This window comes from Paramormyrops kingsleyae, chromosome 16, assembly GCF_048594095.1.
Source record: "Paramormyrops kingsleyae isolate MSU_618 chromosome 16, PKINGS_0.4, whole genome shotgun sequence".
Classification (NCBI taxonomy): domain Eukaryota; kingdom Metazoa; phylum Chordata; class Actinopteri; order Osteoglossiformes; family Mormyridae; genus Paramormyrops; species Paramormyrops kingsleyae.
In genome coordinates, this window is record NC_132812.1 from 9,581,369 (window position 1) to 9,608,426 (window position 27,058).

Consider the following 27,058-nt stretch of genomic DNA (forward strand, 5'->3'; position numbering starts at 1 on the left):
TTTATCAGCACTCACTGAACCTCAGCTCCACTGCGTACAGTTTTAATGGTGGTTTTATTTTTAATGACGCCAAACTGAAAAGGAGGAAGGAGAAGAAAACAGAATTCATGAGAGAAATACTAGATCAATACACAAGTACTACACATTGTACTACAAATTAAAGTTTTCTTGCTGTTTTATTTATTGAAACTTTATTTCTGTTTATACCGATTCTAAATTTGAATGACTTCTTTATAGGCATCATGCTGGTTCTCATTGGCCTTTGAATCAAGTCCTCATTACACATTCACTATTGTAACTGGGAGGGAAGCAGACTCTCTCTTCATCCACAACCATGTCTGCCCACAATCAGCTTTGCAGCAAGGGCAATAACGTCCGGATGCACCAGTGCCTCCAACAGGTCATTGGTGGAGAGGGTTCTGTGTCCAGTAACCTCAGTGAGTTTGTCCGTCTCCTCATCCACGCTTTGAGGCCCTTCATCTGAAGGCGCGTCTGCACTCTCCTGAGCAACCGGCACGAGGTGAGGTCCGAAGGGGATGACATCTGGCGGGCAGTGCTGTACGGGACCTGCAGGGGGCGCACTGTGCTTGGGCAGCCCCCGGGCATCCCGTTTCACAGGCCATGAGCTGCCACCTGCAGGGTGCCCACGGCTGTCACCACTACGATGCGTCGCACACGCCTGTACGGCCAGGCTGAGATCCCGCAGGTTCTCTCCGTATGTGGGGACATCGACCTGCAGCAGAGCATCAGGAAGGTTTAGGGACCAATGCAGGTCCGCATTAGAGCAGCTGGGAAGCACGAGGTCAGCCCCGAAGGAGGCCGCCCTCGTCAAGGGAAGGGTGCTTCTCAATACCAAGAAAACACAGATCGTACTTGTGGTCTTGGCAAGACCAGACTTGCTACCTTGCCTTCCAAGAACAAACTTGGGGCGCAATGAATCAAGGTATTTGGTCTCGTTTGCAAAGGATGCAACAGATGTCTCGTTGACATCTGGGGATTTTTACCATCCTCTATACTTCTGTTCTTGAATATTGGAACTGGCCTTCGGCAATGGAAGATGACTTAAAATGGGTACACAACCACAAGTACGGTCCAGAATGCATATGGAGAAACACCGAAAGAGTGTACAGAAGGCAGGGAGGACGAGGAGCTCTGAAGGGAGAGAGTACCTCAGTGGGATTGAGCCACTCGTCGGCATTGTCAGGGCTGGGCAGGGTTTTTAACGCGCAGACGATGGTCCTGGTGAGAGCCTCTCCGACTCGCGCGGTGTCGTCAGTTTCCTGTGCCAAACAGGAAACCATGACGCATGAATCCTTCATCTCTGCGGATCGGCCAACAGACCTCTCACTTTAAGTAAAGGATGACATCAAAACTGGGACGGGAAAAATGAAAAGGGTACATTGCACAAGCTGTCTGATTACTGACGTACAGTTAACATCTGAAACTGAATGGAGGACTTTTTCCCCCATAAATAAAACTCTCTGAGAGTGCGAGTATAAATCACAGCTAGAGTCCCTCCATCACTGTAATCTTGTCTGTAAAATAATGCACAGCTCAGCCGTTTCCCAGGAACACCTTACACTTGGCGTCAAGCCAAGGCGACGTGAATGAATGCGTGTGTCTCTGCGGGGGTGGGGGGCAGTGCGCACCATCTCAATCCAGGAGTTTATGCTGACTGTCACGGGGTCCAGCGACTCCACGTAATGCCACCAGTGCCTGGGGACAAACAGCACCTGCAGAAAGAGGATGGAGAGGCCCTCAGCCTGTGAGTGAGGACCCGGGTTCGAGCACGACAGACATACCAATGACTGACATACCACTTCATACACACACACACACACCCTTTCACTTACTCTACAAATAAGAATCCTTCACTAGTTAAATTCAGTGCCTTCTAAAATAGATAAAACATAATCAAAAAAATGAAATAACTGGAGTGAGCAGGGTTATACAGTAATTACATATAATTATTTGGAAAGCTAATGTTTGTACAGAATTTCTGTCACACCTGCAGTTATTGAAGCCACAACCCTCTGCTGTTAGCCAGTGAAACTTTAACAGAGCTACAGCAAAACGTGTAACTATACAGGTAACAAAGGCCCGGGTGTTAAACTGTACAGGTAACAAAGGCCCGGGTGTTAAACTGTACAGGTAACAAAGGCCCAGGTGTTAAACTGTACAGGTAACAAAGGCCCAGGTGTTAAACTGCATCGTTCCTGTACTTGCAACTGCATTCAGTCAGCAATCAGTTTCGTATGTCTGCGAATCGCCATGAGATGGCAGTATAAACATTCCTCGGCAAGCTTTGGCAAAAACAGATTTCTCTGTGAGGTTCAGTACTTTGCCATGTTTATCTTAGCTCAATTAATAAAATAATGCAACACATGTGTTCAGTTAAACCCGACAAGGGATTAAAGCAGTACTTTGTTGTTGGGTGGAATTACAAGCAATAAAATATACAGATCGCCGATCTTGACCAATCTTTGGAATCCAGGAGTGCCCTAAGCAGCATGATCGGTTTTGCTGGGTGCAGGAAAAGCCTTAATTTCAGGAATCACAGGAGCTTGGCTGCTTGGGCTTATCTAAACTACTGAAGCATTTAATACGATTTTTGTGCTGGAAGTGATGTCCTGTATTTAGGGGGCAGTGTGTGTCTCAGCAGGTTAAGCCCCTGTCCCTGTAATCAGAAGGTCACTGGTTCCATCCTTGACAGAACAGTCACATTGCGGTTGGGCCCTCAAGCAAGGCCCGTAACCTCCCAAAATGCTCCAGGGGTGATGCATAAATGGCTGACCTTGTATTCAGACTCCAAGATTCACCCTCAGCTGTGTCTGTCTCAAATGAGAGCAAGTTGGGACACGTGAAAAGAAGCATTCCAATGAGCAAACGGCAACTCAAACATCATTTCATTTCCATATTCACACCAATAGACCTGATTTTGTTATCCTCAAGCCAATAATAACAGTATTATGTTTCCCCATGTGAAAATAAACCAGATGTACTGAGAATTCGCGATATGCAAGAACTGAACACTGCCCATTCAGAAGAGGTCAGAAAAAGAACAGATACCATCTTGATTTCATTAATTCCTCCATATAATACTCTGACCTGAATCAGTCACTGGAGATCTCACTCTGTCTACTAGAGCATAGCTATGCATCTTCCACGCATCACTCCCGCCGACGGTGTCAAAGTCTGCAGCCCGAAAATCTAACTCAGAAAATTAACATCGGAACCAAGGCTCATTTCGCCAGAGTGTCAGACTGTCAGGAGCCAGGACGGGATGAGCAAGGGTGGCCAGAATACACGACCGACTCGCAGGCAGACAGCAGATCCACGGTAAGGTCCGGGCTTTTCTGTGGGTGATCGAAAGGCAGTGCAATTCAGCACAGACAGGGGGCGCTGTGGCTAAGGACTCGGCCTCGCAAGTGGCAGGCTGCTGCACCCTCAAGAGAGAAGCAGCATGTTTATCTGTCTGATGAAGATGAAGCCATGACAAGTTGTCTGGTCGCAGATGATTTTATTTTTATCGAATACCAAAGCCGGGTATTTTATTGGAGCAATTCCTGTTCAAGTACATTTCCTCCCATCAATAAGGCAACTTCCCTTTCACGCCTCTGAAAGACTCTTGGGAAATCTCTCATGCGATTATTTTTAACAAGGCACAGTGTAATAGGCACAAACCAACTCAACATCTTGCAATAAGGTCCCTACTTCTAATAATAACATATAATAACGGCTCTTGTGTAAGACGACATCTGTGACAGACAGACAGCCAAATTAGAGCGAAATGGCAGACTGGGGAGCTGCTCTCTGGGGGGCAGTGCTGAGTCGCGGTCAAGAAGCCGCTCGGCTAATGAGGAGGACAGAAGCAATGCACCTCAGTGCGCCGGGCACACGCCCGAGGCGGGCGCCCACGCAGGGCGCAGAATGGCCGGACCCGCACAGCTAAGCAGGGAGGAGTTTTTCTTGCTTTCTTGCATAATGCCTTGAGGGTGCGGGGGGGGGGGGGCAGACTGTGATGCTCGCGTCAATGTCACCCATCACAATGTGGCGACCTAGACTGTCGCTCAATGCTGGGGGGCATCACTGAAAGTGCTGTTGAATATGCCTCGACTCTGGGTACCCGGAGCTGTGCTTACGCCCCCCCCCCCCCCCCTGTCGTCACTGTGGGCACACTTCAGCAGGCTGCACTTCCAGCCAGTCACTGCAGTGCAGTGCGTTGTCCTGCGCTAACAGGACCGACTCACAGCCCACCATTACCCTTCATCCATAACGAGCGATTCTCAGCAAAGCTTCTCTGAAGTATTTATACTGATGTGTGGGGTGGATCTTTGTGGCTTACAGGCATTTTATACTGACGTTAATCAGGCCTCCTCTCGCTACCTAAAGCAGTTCCGATGCGAAATGGCTCCCTCACCTGTCCCGGCTGCAGGGTGACGACGTGGGCCCTGGCTCTAGCAAAAGCGGGAAACCGCCGCAAGTTGGGCTGTGTGATGTCCACCTGACTGAAGACGCTGGACTCCTCGTATGGGATCCGGGTCGGGTACAGATGGCACGTGTCCCCAACAGGAAACAGGTACCATTTTTTCCTGGCAGAGGAGAAACGAGCCACACGCCCACAGACTACTGAAAACCCCATTTAGCAAATACATCCTACTGTAAACCGATAAACAGGACAGGGGTGAAATGACGATGTCTGCCACCAGAATAAACCCTCTTCATGGAAACAACCATCTTCATAGGGATCATCACTTTACTTGCACCATGTTTTAATCTTCTATAAATGCAACCATCCTAAAATGCCAGCCTGATGAGATCTGAAGCCTGATCTCAAGCATCATGAGAAGGAGAAACAAAGCTGAGGAACAGCAGACAGAACCCAGCGTGTATTCCCTGACGAAGGACGGCCACGTGACGGGAAACGAGCGGTTAAACAGGGCAAAAGGAGCACAGTGGTGCTGCTGCTCTGGGTTTACAGGCTGCACATCTGCCAGGGTTTTGCCTTATCGGCAGTGAAGACTCCCCACTGGACAGAGCTTCATCACGCCCTGCCTTCACTCTGGGCAGCAAGAATGGATCCTCTCCTCAAAAGGTCCTCAAGCACGAACAGATATCGACCTGACCCCCCACTGCACACCATACAGCTCTGGATCACAAGAAGTTCCACTGAAATCTCATCTGGTTGGCTGGCAGTGTGTTGCTATTCCCCATAAATGCTAGTCTTACATTTCATTTTATCTGCAAGGTATCTCAGTGACATAAACCCTAGATGGCGCTCTCAGCTCCGTGTACGCCGGGACTCTGGTACAAGGTAAAATCTGCTACCTATACCGTTACCTTCCTTGGACCTGCAAAACCAGGTTGCACCCGTAAGTGTCCTGGTGGCAAGGGGTGTTGGCGCCGTCCGAGCCGACCCACAGGGTGCTCTCCTGTCCATTCCGACCTGGGTAGCCGAAGTCAGACCACGGCACATCCTGCCAGAAACAACAGAACCAGTGTTAGCTGTGCAAACCCTCGGAGGTCTGTGAACAGCATGCAAATCGTTTGTGAGGAGTTCTGGCCACAGCAAAAGCATCCCAGCTTGGGGTTGTGCTCGTTCCCTGCAGCGGCTGCCGCTCTTGCAGGCCACACATTATCCCATTACAAGTGTTTTGTTCTCTTTCCATTCCACGCTTAGATCGGGAACAAACTGCATGACCTTTCAGCAACTTCCTCACTTTTAAAGTCAACGACGCGCACAACCAAAACCGCCGGTTCCACAGGAATCGTCGCAAACAAAGAGATGCTAATTCCTTTTCGTTTTCCGGAAATGAAAGAATCGTCTGGGCGACAGAAAAATTCACTGGCTTTCGAGAGATACGGCCGTACAAGAAGGACATGAAACAACCATGCAAATGGGTCGCTTTAGAAAGGGGAGCAGGGAGCTTTCAAGGGGCCATCAAAGAGAGGAGCACCTGGACAAATCGGATTTGAAGTCTGAAATGAATAATTCTGTCAATGAAATAAAAGAGGGTGTTTGAAATATGGGGACAGGAAGATGTCAACAGCTGCTGACACAGGCATGTGCGACTCAATTGCGGTCGATGGGCCAAATGTTTTCGTGGGGAGAGGATTTAAAAGCAGACACCAGATTTGAGGATGCCGGAAAAAGAAAAAAAACATTTAGATTTTTGCAGAAAACTTTGCATTGCTAAAGACTTTGCAAAGAGACAGTCTTCTGATGATGGGAAGAGGTGAGTGAAACTGCAACCTTGGTGAGGAATCAAGCTTAGTTCATGCTTCACACTTTTGTGTTCATAAACTTTTGCTGTCCGTGTACACAGATGGTCGCGGTTGGCCCATGCGCACAGCAATGATATTCAGCCAGACCAATGGACTATCAATTCCTTACGCATGCATGGGCGATGCACATCGACGTGTAAAAAGTGCACCAAACCCAAAATCTCGGCTGCACACAGTCCATGTGGACGCTCCTAATGATGAAACTGACGGCACTCTCACTTTTGGTAACATCACACGGAAAAATGAATTATGCATTGGGCATAGTCAAGGAGCTGCAAGTTCAAAAGGTCTGAATCCTGGCTTATGGTTTCTTTGAGCACGTGGAAGATGGTTCATGGGAGTTTTACCAACACAAAAGAGTTCTGAGGGCAGAACAAACAATGATTCTCTCTGAACCAATCATTTTTCATTCTGCCCTCAGAACACTTTTGTGTAAGTAAAACTCCCATGAACCATCTTTGAGGGACCAGGTGTTATATAGCTATGATCCCTCAGCATCCAGGAGCTTCGAAAACACCAAGTTGGAAGCGGTCACAAAAGTCACTGTTTGTAGCTGATCTATACTAGACAGGCAATGCATATTAAATACCATGCAAAAATATATATGTTTTTTAAATAAATAAAAATAAATAAAATTTTTAAGCTTTCAGTTTAGAATATAAAACAGCTCAACACCATTTGTCACTGGGCACAACCGCAGTCCTACTAAGTGATTTTTGTTCACACTATAAAAATGACTCATCTTCCATCTGACATATATTTTATTGTGTATAATGGATCTAAAGATATGAGAGTGTAGAGGTCTTAAGCAAAGAATGCTGTCAGTACGTGATACACAGAGTTAATATTTTAATATGAAAACACACTGAACTTTACCTTTCAAAGTCAGAAGAAAAGAACCAAACAGGGTACCTGGAACATTGTGGGTTTGTGCTGGAACAGAACAGCGATGTACTTGTAGTCAGCATAAGCCCAGTACTCTGAGCGGGGAAAGTCGGAGAACGGGCCTGGACATGGTCCCTGGCCTTTGGTCCAAGATAAAAAGTCCCGCACTGTGGCCTCTACGTATGAGCACTGTGTTTCAAACAAGGGCTCTTTGCAAAGAGAGAAGAGAGAAGCAGTGAATGAAAGCATAAAGGCAGTAGCGATCAGAACAGACTTAACTCCTCAGAACACATTTTACACATTCATATAGACAACATATACTAAAAACGTCTATGTTCCTAAGCAAGTGTCATGCGTGAAACTCCAGTGTAATGCTGTAACAAATCATGCCAGACTGGTGTCATGAATGTCTATCACTGTTCTTTACATTTAATGAACTATTTAAGTGTTATATTTGGTATTTTTGCTCTTTGAAGCACCTTAGTTAGTTCTTCCCCAAAATTAATGTTTACTTACAGTGCAGTTCAATCCTTCCATTATACAATAGAAGGTCATGATATTAAAATACGTCGGAGCTCCGAAAGGTTCTTAAAGGTTATTTTTTCAAAACTGGACTTGACTTGCTACATTATTTTTTAACTCGGAAGTCTTCGCTTACTTCTGTCATCTTGCCTTTTTCCTACGCGAAATCGGACTGTCTTCTCCCCCAGGACATGGGCTAGGTGCTCTGCCGTCCACCGGAGCGACGGCCAGCCAGCGGTCATGTCGAGGAAGACGGCAGGTTTCTCCAGAGATTCCATTATCTGCCGCGCCTCTTCGGGGGTAAACGGCTTGGACTCCATCGCTGCTAGGAAAAGGAGCAATAATGTGGGTAGCCTGGTAGCATCTTGTGTATCTTCCTAGAAACATGTAACGATGCAGCTTGGAGGGCAATATTTAATATTATTCATCAATAAGAAGTCTGATCAGTTTTTAGGTTGTTGATGCTAGTGGTTATAATCTTAAATCTTGGGGAATGCATTGTCCTGCTCCAATATTATGTGTTACAAATAATTTTAATATCTACAATGTAATAATTTCCCATCCTCCATTTGGCAATTATATACTTGTATTTATGTTATCATACAGTTTATATATGACTCGTTTTCCTCTGTAGATCCAGTTCAACTAGTTCGTATCATTCGTAGGTGCGGTCAGCTTTAATCCTTTTCATGGCTTTAGTGACAGTGATGTTCACTGTTCTGAACGGGATAAAGTCAACAACTGAATTACAAAAGAGCGGTTTTGTTTTTTATAAATCATCATTGTAATCATTACCAAGTAGTTTTCCCCGGATTAATTAAATGTGACTGGCTGGAAAAACACAAAAACTATTAAAATTTAGAGAATTTAAATTTATATATCGTGTGTTTACGTAGATCATGTCAGCAAATAATTACTAACAATTTCACTAACATGAACAAAATGACACTGAAAACGGCGAGAAGGCTGATTTAAAGCATCTGAAGAGCTCACGGCAACGGCAGTCCTCACGTGTCCGCTGAAACTACCGTCGCACATAATATACGTCACACGCTCGCTCTGAGAAACCCCTGGGACTGGATTTCACTTTCAGTTTTTATTTCCAGCCGTAATCGTTTTGAACGTCTGTCGTTAGTAATTATATACAATCTCTCACTTTTAGGTTGTCACGTATCACGCACGGCTTTATAAACAGGAGTGGGAATCAGAAAAAGCAGCCATTTTAGCTGTCCGTGTGTCTCCACGTCCGCCATGTGATAACTTGTGTATTGGGTTTACTTTGCATTTTCACTGCATGTTGTCAGTTATGTGAATGTTAGATGGGAAACAGGCTATGTGCATAACACCGTTTTTATGATGGCAGTACTATGTTGCTAGACCTTTTCGTACGATGTTGTGAAAACATCGTATTTAGGTAAATCAAGAACTTAACTTCTCAGTAGAAGCCGAGGGACCTCTGCACGTGTATTTGCAGACTGCTGGATCCCTGGGGGAAATTCTTGCGTATGCAGCCACAGGATAAAGCGCAGAAAACTAAGATATAGAACAAGAAAAACAAGACAAAGTGCAAAGACTGCACAATCCCATTCTAACAGTTTTTTATTTTCCATAAATTGGACCATTTAATATTATTTCTGTCAGTTTAACTGATTAAATGATGAGTATAACCGAAAAATTATGGAAGGCTTGACTCCAGTTTGTTGATTGCTTACACGTTTCCTGATTAAGTGATGGGACTCTAAAAAAGACAAAGGATAAAACTTATATAAATTTTAATATGCTCTAAAGCAAAGAAACACTTTCAGATTGAACAGTCACAGCATGGAAATGTTTTATCCTGTTATACAGCTGGGTTTAGTTCTGCTGAATTGGATACAGGACACAGACAGAAACACTCTAGGCTAGATCTAGAGAGAACACAGGTAATATTTCATAGGATGCCTAACAGAGAAACTCTGATGTTCTTCAAAGGACAAATGGAGGTTGATGGCATAATGCTTATCGCATTAACATATCTTTTGTATCACACCTCATTTCCTCATAAGGTTCTTCTGGCAAGCATAGTGTTTCTCAACCCAGCCCTGAATCAAACAATCAAGAACACCAAATACCTGGTACAGGTGTGTTTTGAGCTAGAAGGAAGCAAAAATGTGGACTGTCTGGAGGTCCCCATGGACCTTGTTGGGAAACACTGACATTCTATGAATCACTTCAAGTACATTTTAAGGACACTTCAGCTGTAGGAATGCCAGCAGCTTGAGAGATGCATTATTCTTGCAGAAACATCATTAATGTGCTCATGGTGTATGTTTAGTACTTGTGTGTTCCAAAGGGCTTCCTCATCCTGTATGGATGTATGATACCAAATGCCTCAGACTCAGAGAACCACACGGCCCAATACACAACATATAAACTACCAACAAACTCACACAGTTACAAAGGAAGAAGAAAGAGGAGCATAGAAACCACCAAGAAAGATGGAAAGCTACTCCTCATCACAAATAAAAGCAAACCCACTCACCCCCCGTCTTACTCATCAATCGATGAGTGATAATTCCAATCAGGGCCAGCTTTGTTTCATTAAGCAGGGAGACCATTTGCACATAACTGGTGATCAGTCGCCATGGAAACTCAAAATCGCCACAGTTCAGACCTCGCTTCCTGCTGCCTCACTTAAATATGTGTGTGTGTGACATTTCATTTTATAGTCCTTTGATAATAACTCTACTGAATTATTATGTCAGTAAATGCACAATAACAAAGCTATATCACAAAATTTAAAAATCACTTAAAGTGAAAAGTAAACAATAAATAATGTGGGAGAGAATATAATTCATTGACTAATTGAAGCTCTTTAAACACTGATTAAGTTCTGCTTCATTTTTGTCTTCATCAAAGTTGAAATTCCCTTGGTGCGGTTCTCCCTCGGCCCGGCTTAGACAGGTATATGCTGCAGCTCCGTGAAATGACGTCATGATGTCCCCCTGAGGACTCCTGGGGGGGCAGCTGTGTGAAATGAGCCCGGCCTGTCTTTCTGCGGTCTGCATGGTCTTTGACTTTCAGACTTTCAAAAGCTTTCGATCGTCATTAAACTTAACAAATTGGATTAGACTCTTCGGCCCGAAACAGTTCTTTCTCTGTCGTAATGAAAGTACTTAGTGGCATAGCCGGATATGGATTTATCTGCTTTGGTCTGAAACTCAAGGAGCAGCTCTTGATTCCTTTAAACCGGGTCATTCCCAAAGATTCTCCCCCAGCCTCAGACTTTCTTACAGACATTTTGACATTTTCTGTCAGTTTTTGGAAGCATGTACGTGTGTATCAGTATACAATTCTATTTTGTTAGCATTATTACTAATAATGTTGCATATGAGTAATAATAGTAACATATTATTCATCATGAGAAAGAGTTGTGCTAGCCCTCTGTCTTATAGCTACTGCACACATACACACACATACAGGATACAGTGTGGGTGTGTTTCTCTGTGTGGAATTTGTGCATTCAGTTCAGGCAGGGCACAATTACACTATGTGCCATCTTGAGAATTATGTCCCGTTGCAGCTCCCCTATGAGTGAAAAAGACTTCGATTGGAAATGTAATTTTGCCCATTCATCAGCCTCAACTTGAGTACGCGGTCGGTGCTGATAGCAATTCGTTATTGTGCCGAGCGGCTACAAACTAACAGTCATTATCCATCTGCCTGGCAGCGGCGGTCGCTGTGCAGCCCGGCAATTTCCCTAATTCCTCTCGCCCCCATTTAAAGACAGATGCAGCCTTGACGGCTTTCAGGAAGCATTTCCATTATAAACATTGTGCAGTACCTGCAAGGCACTTAAGAAGATTGCCAGCCCCCCCCCCTTCAAGTTTGTGAGCGATAAGGACAAGGTCCCCGTTTGTGTGAGAGCAGATAAGATCCTCAGGTGAGATAAGCTACTTTAGAGATGCAGGTTCATGCGCCGACCCAGTGCTTCTGCTGGTGTTGCAGGTCCTGGCTGGATTGGGATGCTAGGTGTCGTGTTAGCATGTAGCATGTCACCTGTGTTTCAGGGGAAAAAACTGCAAATAATATCAGCCTTGGGGGGGCACAGTCTTAAGGTAGAATTCTATATCTTATCACAGATCAGTGAATCCAATCCTCCTGAAGCAGACATCTGGGCAACCTAAAGGCCCCCACCTCCGACCCCCCCACGAATGCTGGCCCTTCTTGTTTGGGACACTTTAGGGCTGTGTGTCCTCCACCAGGTATGTTTGCAGAACTAACCCACTGGTTTGTAAGATGCCTAGCTGGTTAGTTAATGTTGGGGTGTATCTGTTTATTGTCATATCAGGAATTTAGCACACTACATGCATTACTGCTTTTCCATAAGCCAGGCCGCTGGTGTCCGTTCATCACTGACTGTGACATGGGCACCGACAGTCCTGCTAATGGCCAGCAATCTGCTGATTTACTGTTCAGCTTGACTTAGCAGTTCCTGAACTGTCATGTAAAATTCTTTTATTTCCCGACTTTGTGACAAATTAAATTTTTCTATTGGGAATGGAAGCTTTTTAATGTACCATCTTTTTGCAAAGCTGTGTAAAATGAAGGCATTTCTCTATGTCATCAAAGAATTTTATGCTGCTCTATACAGTATAAGTGTGAAATAGAGTGAAAATGATCACAGATAGTTAATATTAAAATTCTGGAAAGCTGACAGCTGATTTATTACAGGAGCAGAATAATATCTGCCCACTCCAATCGCTTACCCTGGTCAGGGTTGCGGAATGTAGACATTATTTTATTATTATATATAATATATTATTCTATTATGCACACTATATTACATTGTTCCTCCTACTCAGCACAATAGTGTCAAATATGTTTTGGCTTATAATATGCTTCCACAGTGAAAATGAAAAAAAATGCATTAAAATGGGTTTGGATCAAACATCCATCCGTCTGCCTTCTTACCACATATCCATTCCAGAGAGTCTGGAGCCTATCCTAGGCCACACAGAGCATGAGGCAGGTGAACCGCGGCCCATCACAGAGCGCACACTCACACACACATGCACGCTCCGTCACACACTACCACACTATGGGAGATTTAGAGGCCCAATCCGCCAAAGCATGAGTATTTGGATGGACTGCAGGAGGCAGAGGAGAGTGATGCAGCACGCGGAGAGCATGCCGACACCACACACACACGGTACATTGTAATGAAGGCACAAAGAACCACCAATTTCATGAAAGCCTTTAGTGTTTAATGGAAATGTTTGTGTCTGTTTGGGTAGACAGTAGCTGGGGGGGGGGGTATTGTCTGTAAACTTGAAATTGAAATAAGTGGCCGGCTGAAACTGTTTTCTGATTCATCATGCTGCAATTTTTTTTCGTATCAACTCTAGTCTTTTTTAAATTGTCATCATCACAGGTATGTAAGAACAGAAATCCATCCGTGAGTTTTTTGAGTGAAATTTTTCTTTTAACTGTTTGAGAGCGCTAATGAGGTGGGATGTGCCAAGCCAATTAAATCATTTCACTAAGTCTGCTATCGTGAAATGGCTCAGTATTGGGGCTCTCATTGACGATGATACGGGCCACACATTAATGTGCTGAGTAAAGAGCCAGAAAATTGGGCTTTTTTAGACTGATCAGGCTGCAAATAAAGCTCATTATGTCACGTCGCTGCATCATTAATACAAGCAGAGGCCAGCTGCAGAGGAGAGCTTTGTAAAGTGGTGGGTGAAAGTGAAATGAAAGCCTTCAGTTTCGAGTGTGAAATGTGTGGCTCTGTCTGCACTGTTTCGATAGGATTCCTCATCATTTGTAAATTGCTTGTGTTTCATGGCACCTTACAGAACAAGTATATGAGTTGCAAACTCTTGTGTGAAATACTGTAGTCTATATCCGGGCTAGGCAGCCCTGATCCTGGAGTGCCGGTATCCAGAAGGTTTTCTGTTCTACCTCTTGCATTACTATCTGCCTGAGTTCAGTTGTAGTTCATCAGAGACCAGGTAGGATGGAAAACCTGCTGGATTCCGGCACTCCAGGATCAGGGTTTCCTTCCCCTGGTCTAGACCCTGCAATTTCAAGCTTTTGTGCTGCTTTTTGGGAATCTGTGGCTGGTCTGTATAGGTTTTATTCTAGTTCTGCAATAATAAGTGTGCTTAGTGTCATTTACAGAATGTGTAACTTGTACGTTTCCAGAAAAACTTACTATGTTTCACAGAGGGTAAGCTAACTTTCCTGGTAATGATTTCCTGTTATTGCACAGTAAGAACGTTCCCAACAGGACTATGAAGAGATGCACTGGAATGCTGCGCCAGACTTCTGTGTGTTTTTCCTGATTAAAACAGTAAAAGACCAAGAACACGGTTATCCAAACGAATGGTACGTACAGCGAGGTGAGCTGTCAGGTTTGAAGTCCTTCTCCCTTCCCAGACTCCCACTGCAGAGTCAGCATAAACGTGTGGCCTAAATCTCTGAGTGCAGCATTTGCTAACCGTCAAGTGGGGCACCATCAGATTAGTCAGCTGCCGGCTGGTCCTCTAGGCCGGCTGGTCCTCTAGGATGACGACTTTTGACAATGAGCCGCGTGACACTAAATTTTAATTCTGAGTCTTACTGCGATTGCGTTATTAATCAGTGCATGGATCATAGCGGGATTAGGGGGGTCACATTGTCAAAACTCTGCCCGCAGTTCTGCTCTCTGCCTGCAGGTGTCACTACTAGCACTTCGTTAAATCCAATCATTTGAGCTAGACAGGTGAATACGATGTGTGTGCATCTTTATGAAACGTGTAAGGATTAGTGAATGGGATGGTATTGAGGAGGTTGGAGGTATTAATGGTGATATAGATATTATTTCCACCAAGAAAACTGCGAAGCCATATCACCTCCCCGACTTAACAGTTTAAAACAGAGGTCAAGGACGCTGATAGGAAGATCAAACTAAGCCTATGATCTTGAAATATGTTTTGCCTGTTTGCCCTTGGGTTGTTTTGAATTTAAAATGCTATGAATTAAAATGACATGTTCGTCGGGATATTCCCGTTTGCGACTCCAGAATAACCTTATAGGAGCTGATGCATTGGTTTCAAAAGGATCTTTTTGATTGAAGTGACTTTATGCTTTGAGCCTTTCCCAGATAGAGGACATATGATTTTATTTTGTCCTGCCATAGCCATGAGCTGTAAAGTACAGGAAGGTGCCCTTGTGGGCGGGCGGCTCTCACGATGCGGGGGATTTTCAATCGGATGGCGGTGCCATGGAGCTTGCATGGCGGCACCTGTACACTGCTGCTTATGGATCACCACACTCTCCAGCCCAGTAATGCATTCTGACTGTGGCATTACAGGTGAGTAGAGACTGGGAAAATCATCAAGGATCCCAGTCACCTGAGCCACAGACTGTTCATACTGCTACCGTCAGGCAGGCGGTATTGAAGTATGAGACCCTGAACCAGCAGGCTGTGGAGAAGTGTCTAGCAGGTGGGACTGCAGTATGAAGGTCCGAACCAGCAGGCTGCAGGATAGTGCCAGGTAGATGATACTGCAGTATGAGGGTCTGAACCAGCAGGTTGCAGGATAGTATCAGGCAGGCAGTACTGCAATATGAGGGCCTGAACCAGCAGGTTGCGGGATAGTATCAGGCAGGCAGTACTGCAATATGAGGGTCTGAACCAGCAGGCTCTGGGACACTGTCAGGCAGGTGATACTGCAGTATGAGGACCTGACTCAGCAGGCTCTGGGTCTCAGGCAGCCGATATTGCAGTGTGAGGGCCCGAACCAACAGGCCACAGGACAGTGTCAGGCAGGCAGTACTGCAGTATGAGGGCTCGAACCAGCAGGCCCTGGGACACTGTCAGGCAGCCGATATTGCAGTATGAGGACCTGACTCAGCAGGCTCTGGGTCTCAGGCGGCCGATATTGCAGTATGAGGGCCCGAACCAACAGGCCACGGGACAGTGTCTGGCAATACTGCAGCACGAGGGACTGAACCAGTAGGCTCCATGACAGTGTCAGGCAGACTATACTGCAGCATGAGGACCTGACCCAGCAGGCTCTGGGATAGTGTCTGGCAGGCGATACTGCAGTATGGGAGCTTGAACCAGCAAGCTATGGGACAGTGTCAGGTAGACTGTACTGCAGTTTTGGGCCCAAAGCAGCAGGCTCCAGGACAGTATCAGGCAAGCAATACTGCAGTATGACTGCCTGAACCAGCAGTCTCCCGGACAGTGCCAGGCAGACTATACTGCAGTATGAGGGTCCAAACCAGCATGCTCCGAGACAGTGTCAGGCAGATGGAACTGTAGTATGAACCAGCAGGCCCTGGGACCATGTCAGGCAGGCGATATTGCAGCATGAGGGCCCGAATCAGCAGGCACCAGGACAGTTTCTTTCACAAGACTGTCACAATGCTGCATACAGTACCTTGCACTACACTGCACACGACCACAAAATCAAGCACAGTTTTTCTACATTATTAATTTTTATATTGTATTGTGTTGTGTTGTGGATGTTATACATGAATCTGTTGTATTTGTATTTATGTGTAGTGCCACAGGGGACCCAAGAGAAATGACGTTTCATCTCACTGTGTACTTGGCTATACATAGATACTTATATACATGGATGTGTTGACAATAAAGAACTTGAGTCTTGAGTCATATTACATTTTTTATGTACACTGCCTATTTGCACTATTGTTTTTATTTGCACTGCTTCTACTGCTTTTATTTGCTGGTAAAACCCACGTCATCTCCCAATAACACAAGATGGACCAATAAGAGAGCTTTTATACTGATTACATCATTAGCCCTTACTGAGATGAATCCCATTGGTTGGGGTCTTCCACTGTAGCTAGCTGATGGCCTAAATGCACATGTGCTGTGTGCACTCACACTCCGCCTTCATCAGTTACACTGTGAAAACCTCCTAACAGATTTCACTCATGATTTCACTTGAAGCTGCACGTTATGGCTTTTTCAACCTATTAAACCAGATGTTCGACATGAATAAGCGATATAAAGTGTAGCTGTATAAATGGTTAATGTAACCCGAATCCCAAATGTCACTTTGGAATAAAAGTGCCTGGTAAGCTTGTATGAAATCATATGTCTCTGACTTTATGCCATATTCCACCCTGACTACTGAGGGGCAGTAATATCTGAGAGCTGAAGTCACATAATGAAGATTTAATCAGCAGACAGGATGTGGTTTAATACTGGCAGGTTTTTAAGGGGGGGGAGGGGGGGTATTTCAAATTTCTCAGTGCAGAGATACAAATACCACACTACTTTACCTATATATTACCTGCAATCATTATTAATCACAAACAGTTGACTGCAGTTGAGTCTTGTGACCCGTGTGGTGACATTTCTCGCATTTTCCTGGCCCAGCATGAATTATTTATCCAGACATACTCTGTCCTTTTGGCACCGGTCTGGAAGGCCTGTCATGGGGGACACCTTTATGCAGCAATGAGTCTTCAGGATTCAAAATTCAAGAACTTTGTTATCATTGTGCAAGCACAATGCTAGGAGTAAGAATTAAAAGCGGAAAAGTAGGTTAGACTTTCAGGCCTCTTAGTGTTGAAGGCCCATATTTCTTAATTTAGATCTAAAGGTCTTCAAATTCAGGCTCCACAATGTAATATAGTGGGTAATATATTGGTCTGAAATGCAAATTCAATCAATAAAGGGAACAGCAATGCAGGCCGGAAACACAGTTTGACTCCACGGGCAATCAGAATGGACACCTCAGAATGAGGTCCTTCAGCTTTAGTGCATATTTTGAGTTTCTTTTTTTAGTGATTATCCCTATGAAGTCTACATCATTAATCAGCACCCAACAACTTGCAAGGTGTATTCTGGGCATGGAGGCAGGTTAATGGAGTTTATGGTGTTTATCTCACGGCTGCTTATCTACCATATGCAAGATCCAGTCACATCAATTTAACTGGAGACGGGAAGTTTACAGCGGCGACAGGCTGGGCTCTGAATGCAGAATCACTGAGTGCTCACTCTTAGTGCAACGAGCTGGATAAACGCTGGCAGGGCTCCTTTGGGACAAAGCATTTCTCAAATGGGGTGAATAGTGACGAGTGCCTTCTGGTGCTTTTATGGATGGGTTAAAATTATAAAACCCACTGCAGAAACACTCTATTCTACCATGAAAGCTAAACCCAAAGGAAATGCATGTCAGAGGACAAATGTAGCAGTAAACAGATAGTAAACACTCATGACCCCGAGCTGAATAGACAGCTGGAAGATGGATGCATGGACAAATAGTAAAAAATTGTCAGATGTTCACAAAATGGGCATTTCATGCTTGTCCACCGGGTGTTTATAATTGAAATGAGTAGAATGTGGACATATTCATTAAAAAACAGTTTACAGAGTCTCAGATGACTCCAAATGGCAAATCATAGATGACAAATAGTCTGGATGTTTCTGCCAATGGATGGCACCCTCAACATGTTATTAAGGATTAAATGTGCCCAGAGACATCACCGCTGTCACATTAAGCAAGCCCAGGGCCATCATCAGTGCGACAGCAGAAATGATGCCTGTCTCTGACATTCCTGCTGTGCCCACCACCACGGTGGGTGCCTGAGAGGTGCCCGCTGGAGCTGAGGGAGGGGTGGCTGTGCCCCCACCGTACGCGGTGTGTGAGAGGTGCCCGCTGCAGTTGCTTCTTTGAGGTTAAGCCATGGCTGATTCACAGGCAGGTGAGTGTAAGTTAGGGAGGGTAACTTCATCAATACACCTACTGCAAAAAACACCCCCATTTACCAAATACCATGTATTATAAACCCAAAGATGGACACTAATGAAAGTGCCCTCCTGTACACGACCGTACAGCCAGTGCTGAAGGTCACCATGGTTAAAGTTTGCATGACTGCGTGGAGCTTGGCCTTGCTGCAGAGTTGATATGTGCTCACCCTGTTTCCCTCTGCTGCACACTTCACCCCGTAAGGCAGTGGTCTGTCCTGTAAAGCAGTGGTCTGTCCTGTAAAGCAGTGGTTTTTCCTGTAAAGCAGTGGTTTGTCCTGTAAAGCAGTGATTTTTCCTGTAAAGCAGTGGTTTTTCCTGTAAAGCAGTGGTTTGTCCTGTAAAGCAGTGGTCTGTCCTGTAAAGCAGTGGTCTTTCCTGTAAAGCAGTGGTTTGTCCTGTAAAGCAGTGGTCTGTCCTGTAAAGTAGTGGTCTGTCCTGTAAAGCAGTGATTTTTCCTGTAAAGCAGTGGTCTGTCCTGTAAAGTAGTGGTTTGTCCTGTAAAGCAGTGATTTTTCCTGTAAAGCAGTGGTCTGTCCTGTAAAGTAGTGGTTTGTCCTGTAAAGCAGTGATTTTTCCTGTAAAGCAGTGGTCTGTCCTGTAAAGTAGTGGTTTGTCCTGTAAAGCAATGTTTCCCATTCCGGTCCTCAAGGACCCACAGAAAGTCAACATTTTTGCTCTGGGAGCTTGGAGGAAGCAAAAATAGAAAAACTCTTCTGACCATAAGCCAAACCATGGCTCTCTGCCCTGAACTTCACCCTAACCTCCTATTCTGAGACTCAGCTCTGCAGTCCTGTCTGCTGCTGCACAAACTTCTGATGTGACCGTTAATAAGTGCCACTGATATTCCAGTATGTTGGACCAGCGGCCACCTCCAAGGGAGGATGGACATCCTAAATAGCCGCGTCACCCTCCCCAGTTGGGTCCAACCAAGGGTTAAACGGCTGATCTCCTCTCAGGGGAAGGAGTCGCTCTCCACAACGTCTCCAATACAAGCGGCTGCCACGTCAGCTATGAGGCAGCTATTTATTTCTAACAGTATGAGTTGTTTTCAGCCTGCGCCATGTTGACTGGAGCTGCTGACGGGCAAGTCGCATCTGTCAGACATGCGATCAAGCTGTGCGGCTTAATGCGCGGAGCCTCGGCGCGGTCCTTCCATTTTTAGGCGGTGCTGCCAGTGCCCGCTCACAATGTCAGGGAGGGCGTTTTCATCAGGACCCGGCCGGTGCCAGAATTCTGCTGTTTTGTCATTTTTAATATGTATGTTATTATTTTGTTATTATCCAGGTCGGAAAATGAAATAAGCAAAACTAGATTATTAGGAGTAGATGTGATATTTCAGCAGTTTTATACCTGGAGTGATAAACAAAAAGCTTAGTAGAAAAGTCAATTTTGCAATATTTTATTTCTCACTGTGGCAGAAGAGGATAATTGTGAAAATTCAGCATTGTCAGGAGACTTTATGAAATGTCTGTAAATTAGAAATAAAAAGGATAAATATTTAGCTTTGTCTGCCTCAGCGCCATTCTGCCATAAAGGCCCTCATATAAAAAGTCCTGCAGAGTAACTTCCCTGCCTTTCACCTGTCTAGATGGCCAGATCGTGAAGTGTAAAGAGTTTCCCAGAATGCCATGGGGATGCTGTCTCCGGGGACCCGAGTCCGGTACCTTCTGCTCCAGTCCAGAGTCTCCGGTTACCCGAACATGACCCTCAGCGATGGTTCTAAGGAGGTGGAACACAGTGACTTTACAGTTTTGTTCTGTTCAAAAAATAATGTACAGGTATAGGATGTAATATATTGTACTAACATACTAACTTACATCAAATAAACTTCCTGAGTCACACTCTAGTTGTACTCACACATAATATTGTCAGTTCAAGCAGAGATAATTTGAAATAAAAGACCACAAACACAAACACCACAAACCTGTGTCCTGCCCCCACGTGTATAATCTAATCAATGTCCTTAAACATTTTACACAGGGTGTCAAAATAAAAATCCTTCTGTACTGCTGGCCATGTTGCATCACATTTGCTGAATTATGTCTTCTTATCTTTAAATATGTGCAAGCCTTTGGTGCTTGTTTCTGATTTTGTGCACAATGGTACAATGGACCAGCTGTCCGTATGTCCAGGGGGGTTTCTAGCTATTGAAAAGATCAGGGGCTAAGTCAGGTTTATCTGGGACTTGACTTTTTTTGTTTTTGAAGGAAGATTGGCATTGGGGCTAAAATACTCGGGGCTAGGCTAAAATACTCGGGGCTAGACTTAAAATACTCTGGTTGTAGCCCAGAGTGATCGGACCTAATGACGCCCATGCGTATGTCTTTAGGTTTCTGGTGACATTTGCACCACACGGGATTTTAATAGCCGGTGCAGCTCCAGAACGTACCTGCAGGAGACGCTATTATTGATCACCGCTGAACTGTAATTAGCGCTTGCTGCCTTTCTGCTTCTGAATGTGTGGGGAACATGTCCGTAAACAACCTTTCTGAATGTTGGATTCCGGTACTTTCTTTTCCTGCACGTCTTTGCTTATCTGTATCCTGAAGCTGATGTTATTTCTATTCAAATTTGTTTGCTCTCCCTTATCGAAATTCAGGGCTTCTCTGTTATTAAAGGTATAGTGCAGCGCCTTATCAGCACAGGGAATTTCACCTGAAGAGCGTGACACTCCGACTGCATAAGTGTAGGCTGTTTCATCTTATTTATAGATGCTTAAACTGGCCTGTTTTGCTGCCTCCTCATTTCGATCCTCCCGAGGCAGCACTTATGCTCGGAAATGATATTGTTTTAACTTCTCCAAGAAGGGAACTGCATGCATTTATGCATTTCAGGCTTAATTTCAATTTGAATGCATCCCTCAATAGTAGGTTATCTGTGTCCCTGCGTATCAGGAGTAAACTCTGCTGCTCGACGGCGACAACAACAGGACTGTACTGCGCCTGGAGAACTCGGCGTCCTCCAACTGCGCGAGAGGGTCAGAGGAGGAACTGTTTGCCTGGCAAAGGGAAGGTGCCGTTATTCCTGCCAAGAGGAGCGGGGTTGTGTCGAGTCAGAGAGGGCCTGTGAAGCGGTGGCCACTGGCCGCCTGACAAGGCCGGCTTGTTAGCTGAGATTCAACACAGCTCAGCGAAAGCACGACAAAAACACGGCTGTTTGTCGCTGCACGCGTTTATTCCCCGTAAGATATTCCCCATAGTAAAGACCGCACAGAACATGTCATACCTGCCTGTCCATCGTGTTGTGTTTTTATAAATGCTGAGAAGCCATTTACTCTTACAATAAAGCACTGAATGACCTTCATGATGACACGGGAGGAGAGTGTGAGTGTTCTGGTTGGGGTCAGCGTGGGCCGGTGTGAGCTGATTGTCCTGGCCAGTCTGGGCTGAGGAGCCCTACTAGCCACATAAACTCCTGGGGGCTTCCATGGACCATCAGAGGCCTAAGCATGACCTGGGAAACCTTTTTTCATGCCTTCAGCTCCAATCGCTCGCATTTTCGTAACGTCATCCTGTTTGACCTTCTCAAAAAATTCACAAGACAGCTCCAGCTCATCCATAATGCTGTCGCTAGAATGATAACTAGGACCGACAAGAGCGGAGACGTCACTCCAGTCCTTCACTCTTTACACTGGTTTCCAGTTGCCTTTAGAATCCACTTCATGGTGCTACTGCTTGTTTGTAAGTCACTCACTGGTCTTGGCCCAGTTTACATCGCAGAACTTCTGAATGAATATGAACCTCAGGCCGCTAAGATCATTAGCAGCTGGTCAGCTAATAGTGCCAAGAGTGAAAAGTAAGCAAGACCAGTTTAGCACTCAGCTACTGCACCACTCATAGCTGGAACTGACTCCCTGAGGAGGTCAGAAAGGCACCAAATGCTCTTACCTTCAAAACCAGGTTTTTATTCCACAGTGCTTTTGATTAGCGCTGCTAATCAATGTTGATGCTATATCTTTGGCTCTTATTTTATTGTCTTTTACTTGTAGTTTTTAATTTCTTTTAATTAAATTATTTTCTTGTAATTTTTAATTCTTCCATTTAATGATTGCTATTACTTGATCTTATTTTCTGTGAAGCACTTTGAATGATCTCTGTATTTGAAAATGCGCTATATAAATAAATTTGCCATATCTTGCCTTATAACTTGGGGGCTCAGCTGTCCAGTCTGATCATGCTTCCCCTAAGGGAGCTTTATTGAATCACCCATACTGTCATAGAGCCCCCCCACACCTGCTAAAACCAGCCCTGGTCCCCCTCACCTCGGCAGAGCACAATGCGGCGCTGCCAGTCCACAAACCTGCAAAGAAAGCAGGACGGAAGTGAAGAGGACGGAGGTGAGCTGGGCTACTGAACAAAATGCTCTCCTACATCTAGCGGAATCAGATTTGAAATGCTAAGCTGCACTAAGCCCCTTCATCCCCGATAATCTTCTTCAGGGTTTGAAGGGAAAGTCAAACTCGCCAAAGCCACTCCTGGCTCCTGGCAACAATGTCTAGACATAGATAAGATCCACCAGTAGGTGGTTGTACTTACTGGCTACTGTGAATGTAAGTCTGCAGCAAATGGGAGCAGCATCACGCAAGGCTGACACCAAGACTGTATATACCTGCAGTAAGGCAGCCAGAGCGGGCCTATAAATAAAATCAAATCCTGACATTTCAGACTAAACAAACTAAGAGTAAACCGTCCTGTTTCACACATGCCAGTCCTCCATTCTCATGTCGGACGAGGCCTGTCAGTCACACCCGTCAATCATCTTGGTTGATTTGGGCTGCCCAGAGGTGAATCCTGGAAAAAGAAGAAGTTCTGCTGATGTCCTTCAAATGCCGCAGCTGATGAGCATATGCAGTTTGGAGTATGGAGTACAGAGTATGAAGTAAAGAATACATAGTATGAAGTATGAAGTATGGAATATGGAGTAAGGAGTATGAAGTATGGAGTATGAAGTATAGAGTACATAGTATAGAGTATGGAATATGGAGTAAGGAGTGTGAAATACGGCACACGGAGTAAGGAATACGGATCAGTGCCACATGCAGGACCAGTGATCCTTGGCTATTCCAAGCACGCTCTTTAATAAGCTGATTTTGTGTGTACTGCAATTTCCTTGTGTTTTGTAGTTAATTAGAAACTGGAATGGAGTATCAGTTATTACAACATGTGGCATTAATTATTATTTAAGAGGCTTATTGCAACACAGCCGGAGGCTGGAGCAGGTTTGCTGGTGAGACGATTCACAGTCGGCTACTTAATAAACCCAGACTGTGCCTGACCGGGTCTTTGAGGAGAGCTATAGCAGGCAAGAGCTGTTTATGTTCACACTTACTTACAGTTTGCTGTTCTTACTTTACATTTTGTTTACTTTGGTTTCTTCTGGAACAAATGAGCACATTGATTAGCTTTGCTGTAGAGCTATTAACCCTCTGATGGCACTCTAATATCACTGTGGTGTCACTCTGAAGGTACCCTGATGGCATTCTGGTGTCATTCTGAAGGTACCCTGATGGCACTCTCACTTTGGTGTCACTCTGAAGGTACCCTGATGGCACTCTGGTGTCACTCTGAAGGTACCCTAACGGCACTCTCACTTTGGTGTCACTCTGAAGGTATCCTAATGACACTCTCACTTTGGTGTCACTCTGAAGGTACCCTGATGGCACTCTGGTGTCACTCTGAAGGTACCCTAACGGCACTCTCACTTTGGTGTCACTCTGAAGGTACCCTGATGGCACTCTGGTGTCACTGTGGTGTCACTCTGAAGGTACCCTGATGGCATTCTGGTGTCACTCTGAAGGTACTCTGATGGCACTCTGGTGTCACTCTGAAGGTATCCTAATGACACTCTCACTTTGGTGTCACTCTGAAGGTACCCTGATGGTACTCTGGTGTTACTTTGGTGTCACTCTGAAGGTACCCTGATGGCACTCCAATGTCACTTTGGTGTCACTCTGAAAGTACCCTGATGGCACTCTGGTGTCCTGGAGGATGGGCTCCCCCTTTGAGTCTGGTCCCTGCCATGGTTTCTTCCTTCTGGGGAGTTTTTCCTTGCCACTGTCGCCTATGGCTTACTCACTGGGGGCTTTGGGTGGGGATGCTGTAAAGTGCTTTGGGACGATGTAATGTTGTGATAATGCGCTATACAAAAATAAATTTGTTGTTGTTGTTGTGTAACTCTGATGGCCCGGTCTACCCTGTCAGTGATTCCCAAGTGGTGATAGCCCCGTTCATCTCGCTATGGGGCAGCGCTGGTCTGCAGCCGAGATGAAAAGCGGACAACATCTAATCCAGAGCAGAATAGCCATAATCGCCAGTAACTCCACAGCAAGCCTCAGGGAGCAGGGGTCTCGGGGAGTGGGGGCCTAGAGAGGAGGAGCCTCAAGGAGCAGAGGCCTCAGAGATTGGGAGCCCCAGGGAGCAGGGGCCTCGTGGAATGGGGCCCCGGGTAGTCAGGGAACAGGGGCCCCACCCCAAGCCCCGCCTCCAAACCTGCCTCCTGTCTCAGGCAATTTGTCCCTGGTCTAAGTTGTCGATTTTAAGTGCATCACTGCATTTCCCTACTTAGGAACTTCATTACATTAAAAGTGCTGTCTGGCTTTGATGCATTCTGGCTAAACACACAGCAACAGGCCCGTCAGTCTGACATCCATGCTGCCGAAACTTTGTGGGTCTGCCTGTGGCATCCTATCCAGCCACACCAGTGGCACCACTGGCCAGTTGCGTTTCTCTGTTCAGCGCTCTCTGCCGGATGGATGCATGTTGCATGTGTCTCTAAAGCAGTGTTCGATTTACCACTGACAGACATATGCAGGCAGTGACCTGGTACTGATCATGGCACCAATACCCCGCTATTAATTAGCCTGACAGAAAGATTATGTGTCTGTTCAATTACAAAAGCTATAAACATGCAATAAACAAAATATTTATCATAAGACAGTTGTGCTGTGTATCACATGCATAGTTAATTCTGCACTGCTTAAGAGCGTATAGATTCCCATTTAAATCTGATCCCTTCATTTGATGGCTCACCAGGTTTTGAGAGATCGTTTACTGGGACTCGCTTAAAAGTACATCTCAGATGGATGCTTCATTAATCTGCATCTGCATTAAAAGGGGCAGTGAGAGGCTTATGGGCCGTGTTACTTAAAAGGACTCTCAAAATTCACAAACAACAAGTTCAAGGGTTCAAAAAATGTAAAGAGAAAAGAGAGCTTATCAGCAGTGCTGTCTGGGACTTTCTTTGCATGCTTGTCAGTTGTCAAAAATGTTTTCAGAAACAGAAGTTTAGTAGGGCCAAAGTTAACCTCCAAAGTGCACGTCCAGAGGGAAATCATGTAATAGCTAGAGTAAAGCCACACGGTTACTCCGCACACACAGGGGGTGACCATGGAGCAGCCTCCACGCACGCAGCATCCCCCCGAAATGCAGGGGAACAGATGTGCACCCGTTTAAAATTCAGGGCACAATCCTGCAAAAGCGGGCAGACAAAGGGCCTCTGATGTCAGTGCAAACTTGTCAATCACCGACAAGCAGCATCCTGCCCGTGCGCCACGTGGGGAAGACAGACGGGTGTGCGGCCAGGAGCTCACAGACACCCACAAAAACACAGGAGCGTGACTACGGTGACAAGCGGGAGACATCAGGGCCACTTATGCAGGCTCTCCACGGAGCAGGAATCCCGAGGAGAGGGGCGAATGTTACAAAAGAGTGGCAGGCGTGGAACGAGCTGGCAGACTTGCTGGAGATTAAGGAGAAGGCTCCTGAAGATACGAGATAGGGAAGAAAATCAGGAGACACGACGGAAGAAAAATTAATGCTCAACCTGTTGGGGGTCATTTTTCATCCTTTATCCTACGAGCAACTTATTCATGGTCGAAATGTACCCTGATATCCCGAGCCATCTGCATGGCCATGAGGACCACGGTAAAAATAAAAAGTAAACAAAAGCATGTTTCATGAGCCACCGGCCGTATGAGCAGATGGTGGTTTTCATTTGCACCAGCAGGAACGTCTTCAAGGTCACAGGCCACATCTTCCCACCTCAGCCGCCGCGTCCCACCGGGGCTTCGTGAGCAATCCTGTCGCTCTGTCATTTTCATTAATGTCACTGCCTTCCAGAGCAGGTTCACTGCCACTTAATTTCACACTCGCGTTTAGACCAATTTATCAAGCTCTGCATAATCGCTCTGCGGCCGGGACGCACATCAAAGCAAACTGTGTGGGAGGGAAGTGAATTAGCGGGAAGATGGCGGCAGCGCATGACACCGGCAGGCGCATGTTTCATGCTCCCACCCCCTGTGTTCTAAATGTGCCTTCGCCACAGGGGTCGATGACCGGTGACTGGGTCGGGGTGTGAGAAAATGCCAGCACACACGTGACAGGCCCAGCACACGTCTCCTCACTCTCCTTTCAGCTGGGAAACATGGTGTCCCTCCCCCTCCATGAAGACCACCTCTGTTTGTTTTCCTTCTGACACCCCCCCCCACCCCTCACTGGTATGGCTGATTTCCCAGCTGCCCTTGCATGCCACAGTTTCTGGCCACATTTAGCAACTCTGAGAATACCAGAGAGTTCCCTACAAAAGCTCAATGACATTCCTATTAATTGG

The 27,058-nt window shown here is 45.6% G+C and overlaps 1 protein-coding gene across 13 annotated transcripts; it reads right to left on the bottom strand.

Annotated features, from left to right (window-relative positions):
• Positions 1 to 151: 151 nt before the first annotated feature.
• hspbap1 (hspb associated protein 1) lies at positions 152 to 8,842 on the bottom strand. Of its 13 annotated transcripts, none has more exons than XM_072700581.1 (9): positions 8,614 to 8,738; positions 8,488 to 8,523; positions 7,829 to 8,014; positions 7,198 to 7,379; positions 5,341 to 5,477; positions 4,421 to 4,592; positions 1,650 to 1,733; positions 1,170 to 1,280; positions 152 to 733 (listed from the first exon to the last, which is right to left on the bottom strand). In XM_072700581.1, exons 3-9 carry the CDS (start codon positions 8,010 to 8,012, stop codon positions 323 to 325), a joined length of 1,281 nt encoding a protein of 426 aa, XP_072556682.1. In that variant the 5' UTR covers positions 8,013 to 8,014; positions 8,488 to 8,523; positions 8,614 to 8,738; the 3' UTR covers positions 152 to 322. The 13 variants fall into 13 exon arrangements, with proteins under 13 accessions (XP_072556682.1, XP_072556681.1, XP_023682648.2 ...); XM_072700580.1 differs by having other exon boundaries at positions 7,829 to 8,017; XM_023826880.2 differs by having other exon boundaries at positions 8,626 to 8,737.
• Between the last annotated feature and the right edge of the window lie 18,216 nt (positions 8,843 to 27,058).

Coding starts and splice junctions, on each gene's coding strand:
- hspbap1 (XM_023826882.2), bottom strand. CDS start 8,012: ATGGAGTCCAAGCCGTTTACCCCCGAAGAGGCGCGGCAGATAATGGAA. Junction 7,380..7,828: donor AAAAAGGCAAGATGACAGAA/GTAAGCGAAGAC, acceptor CTCTTTGCAAAG/AGCCCTTGTTTGAAACACAG. Junction 1,281..1,649: donor TAAACTCCTGGATTGAGATG/GTGCGCACTGCC, acceptor TGTTTGGCACAG/GAAACTGACGACACCGCGCG.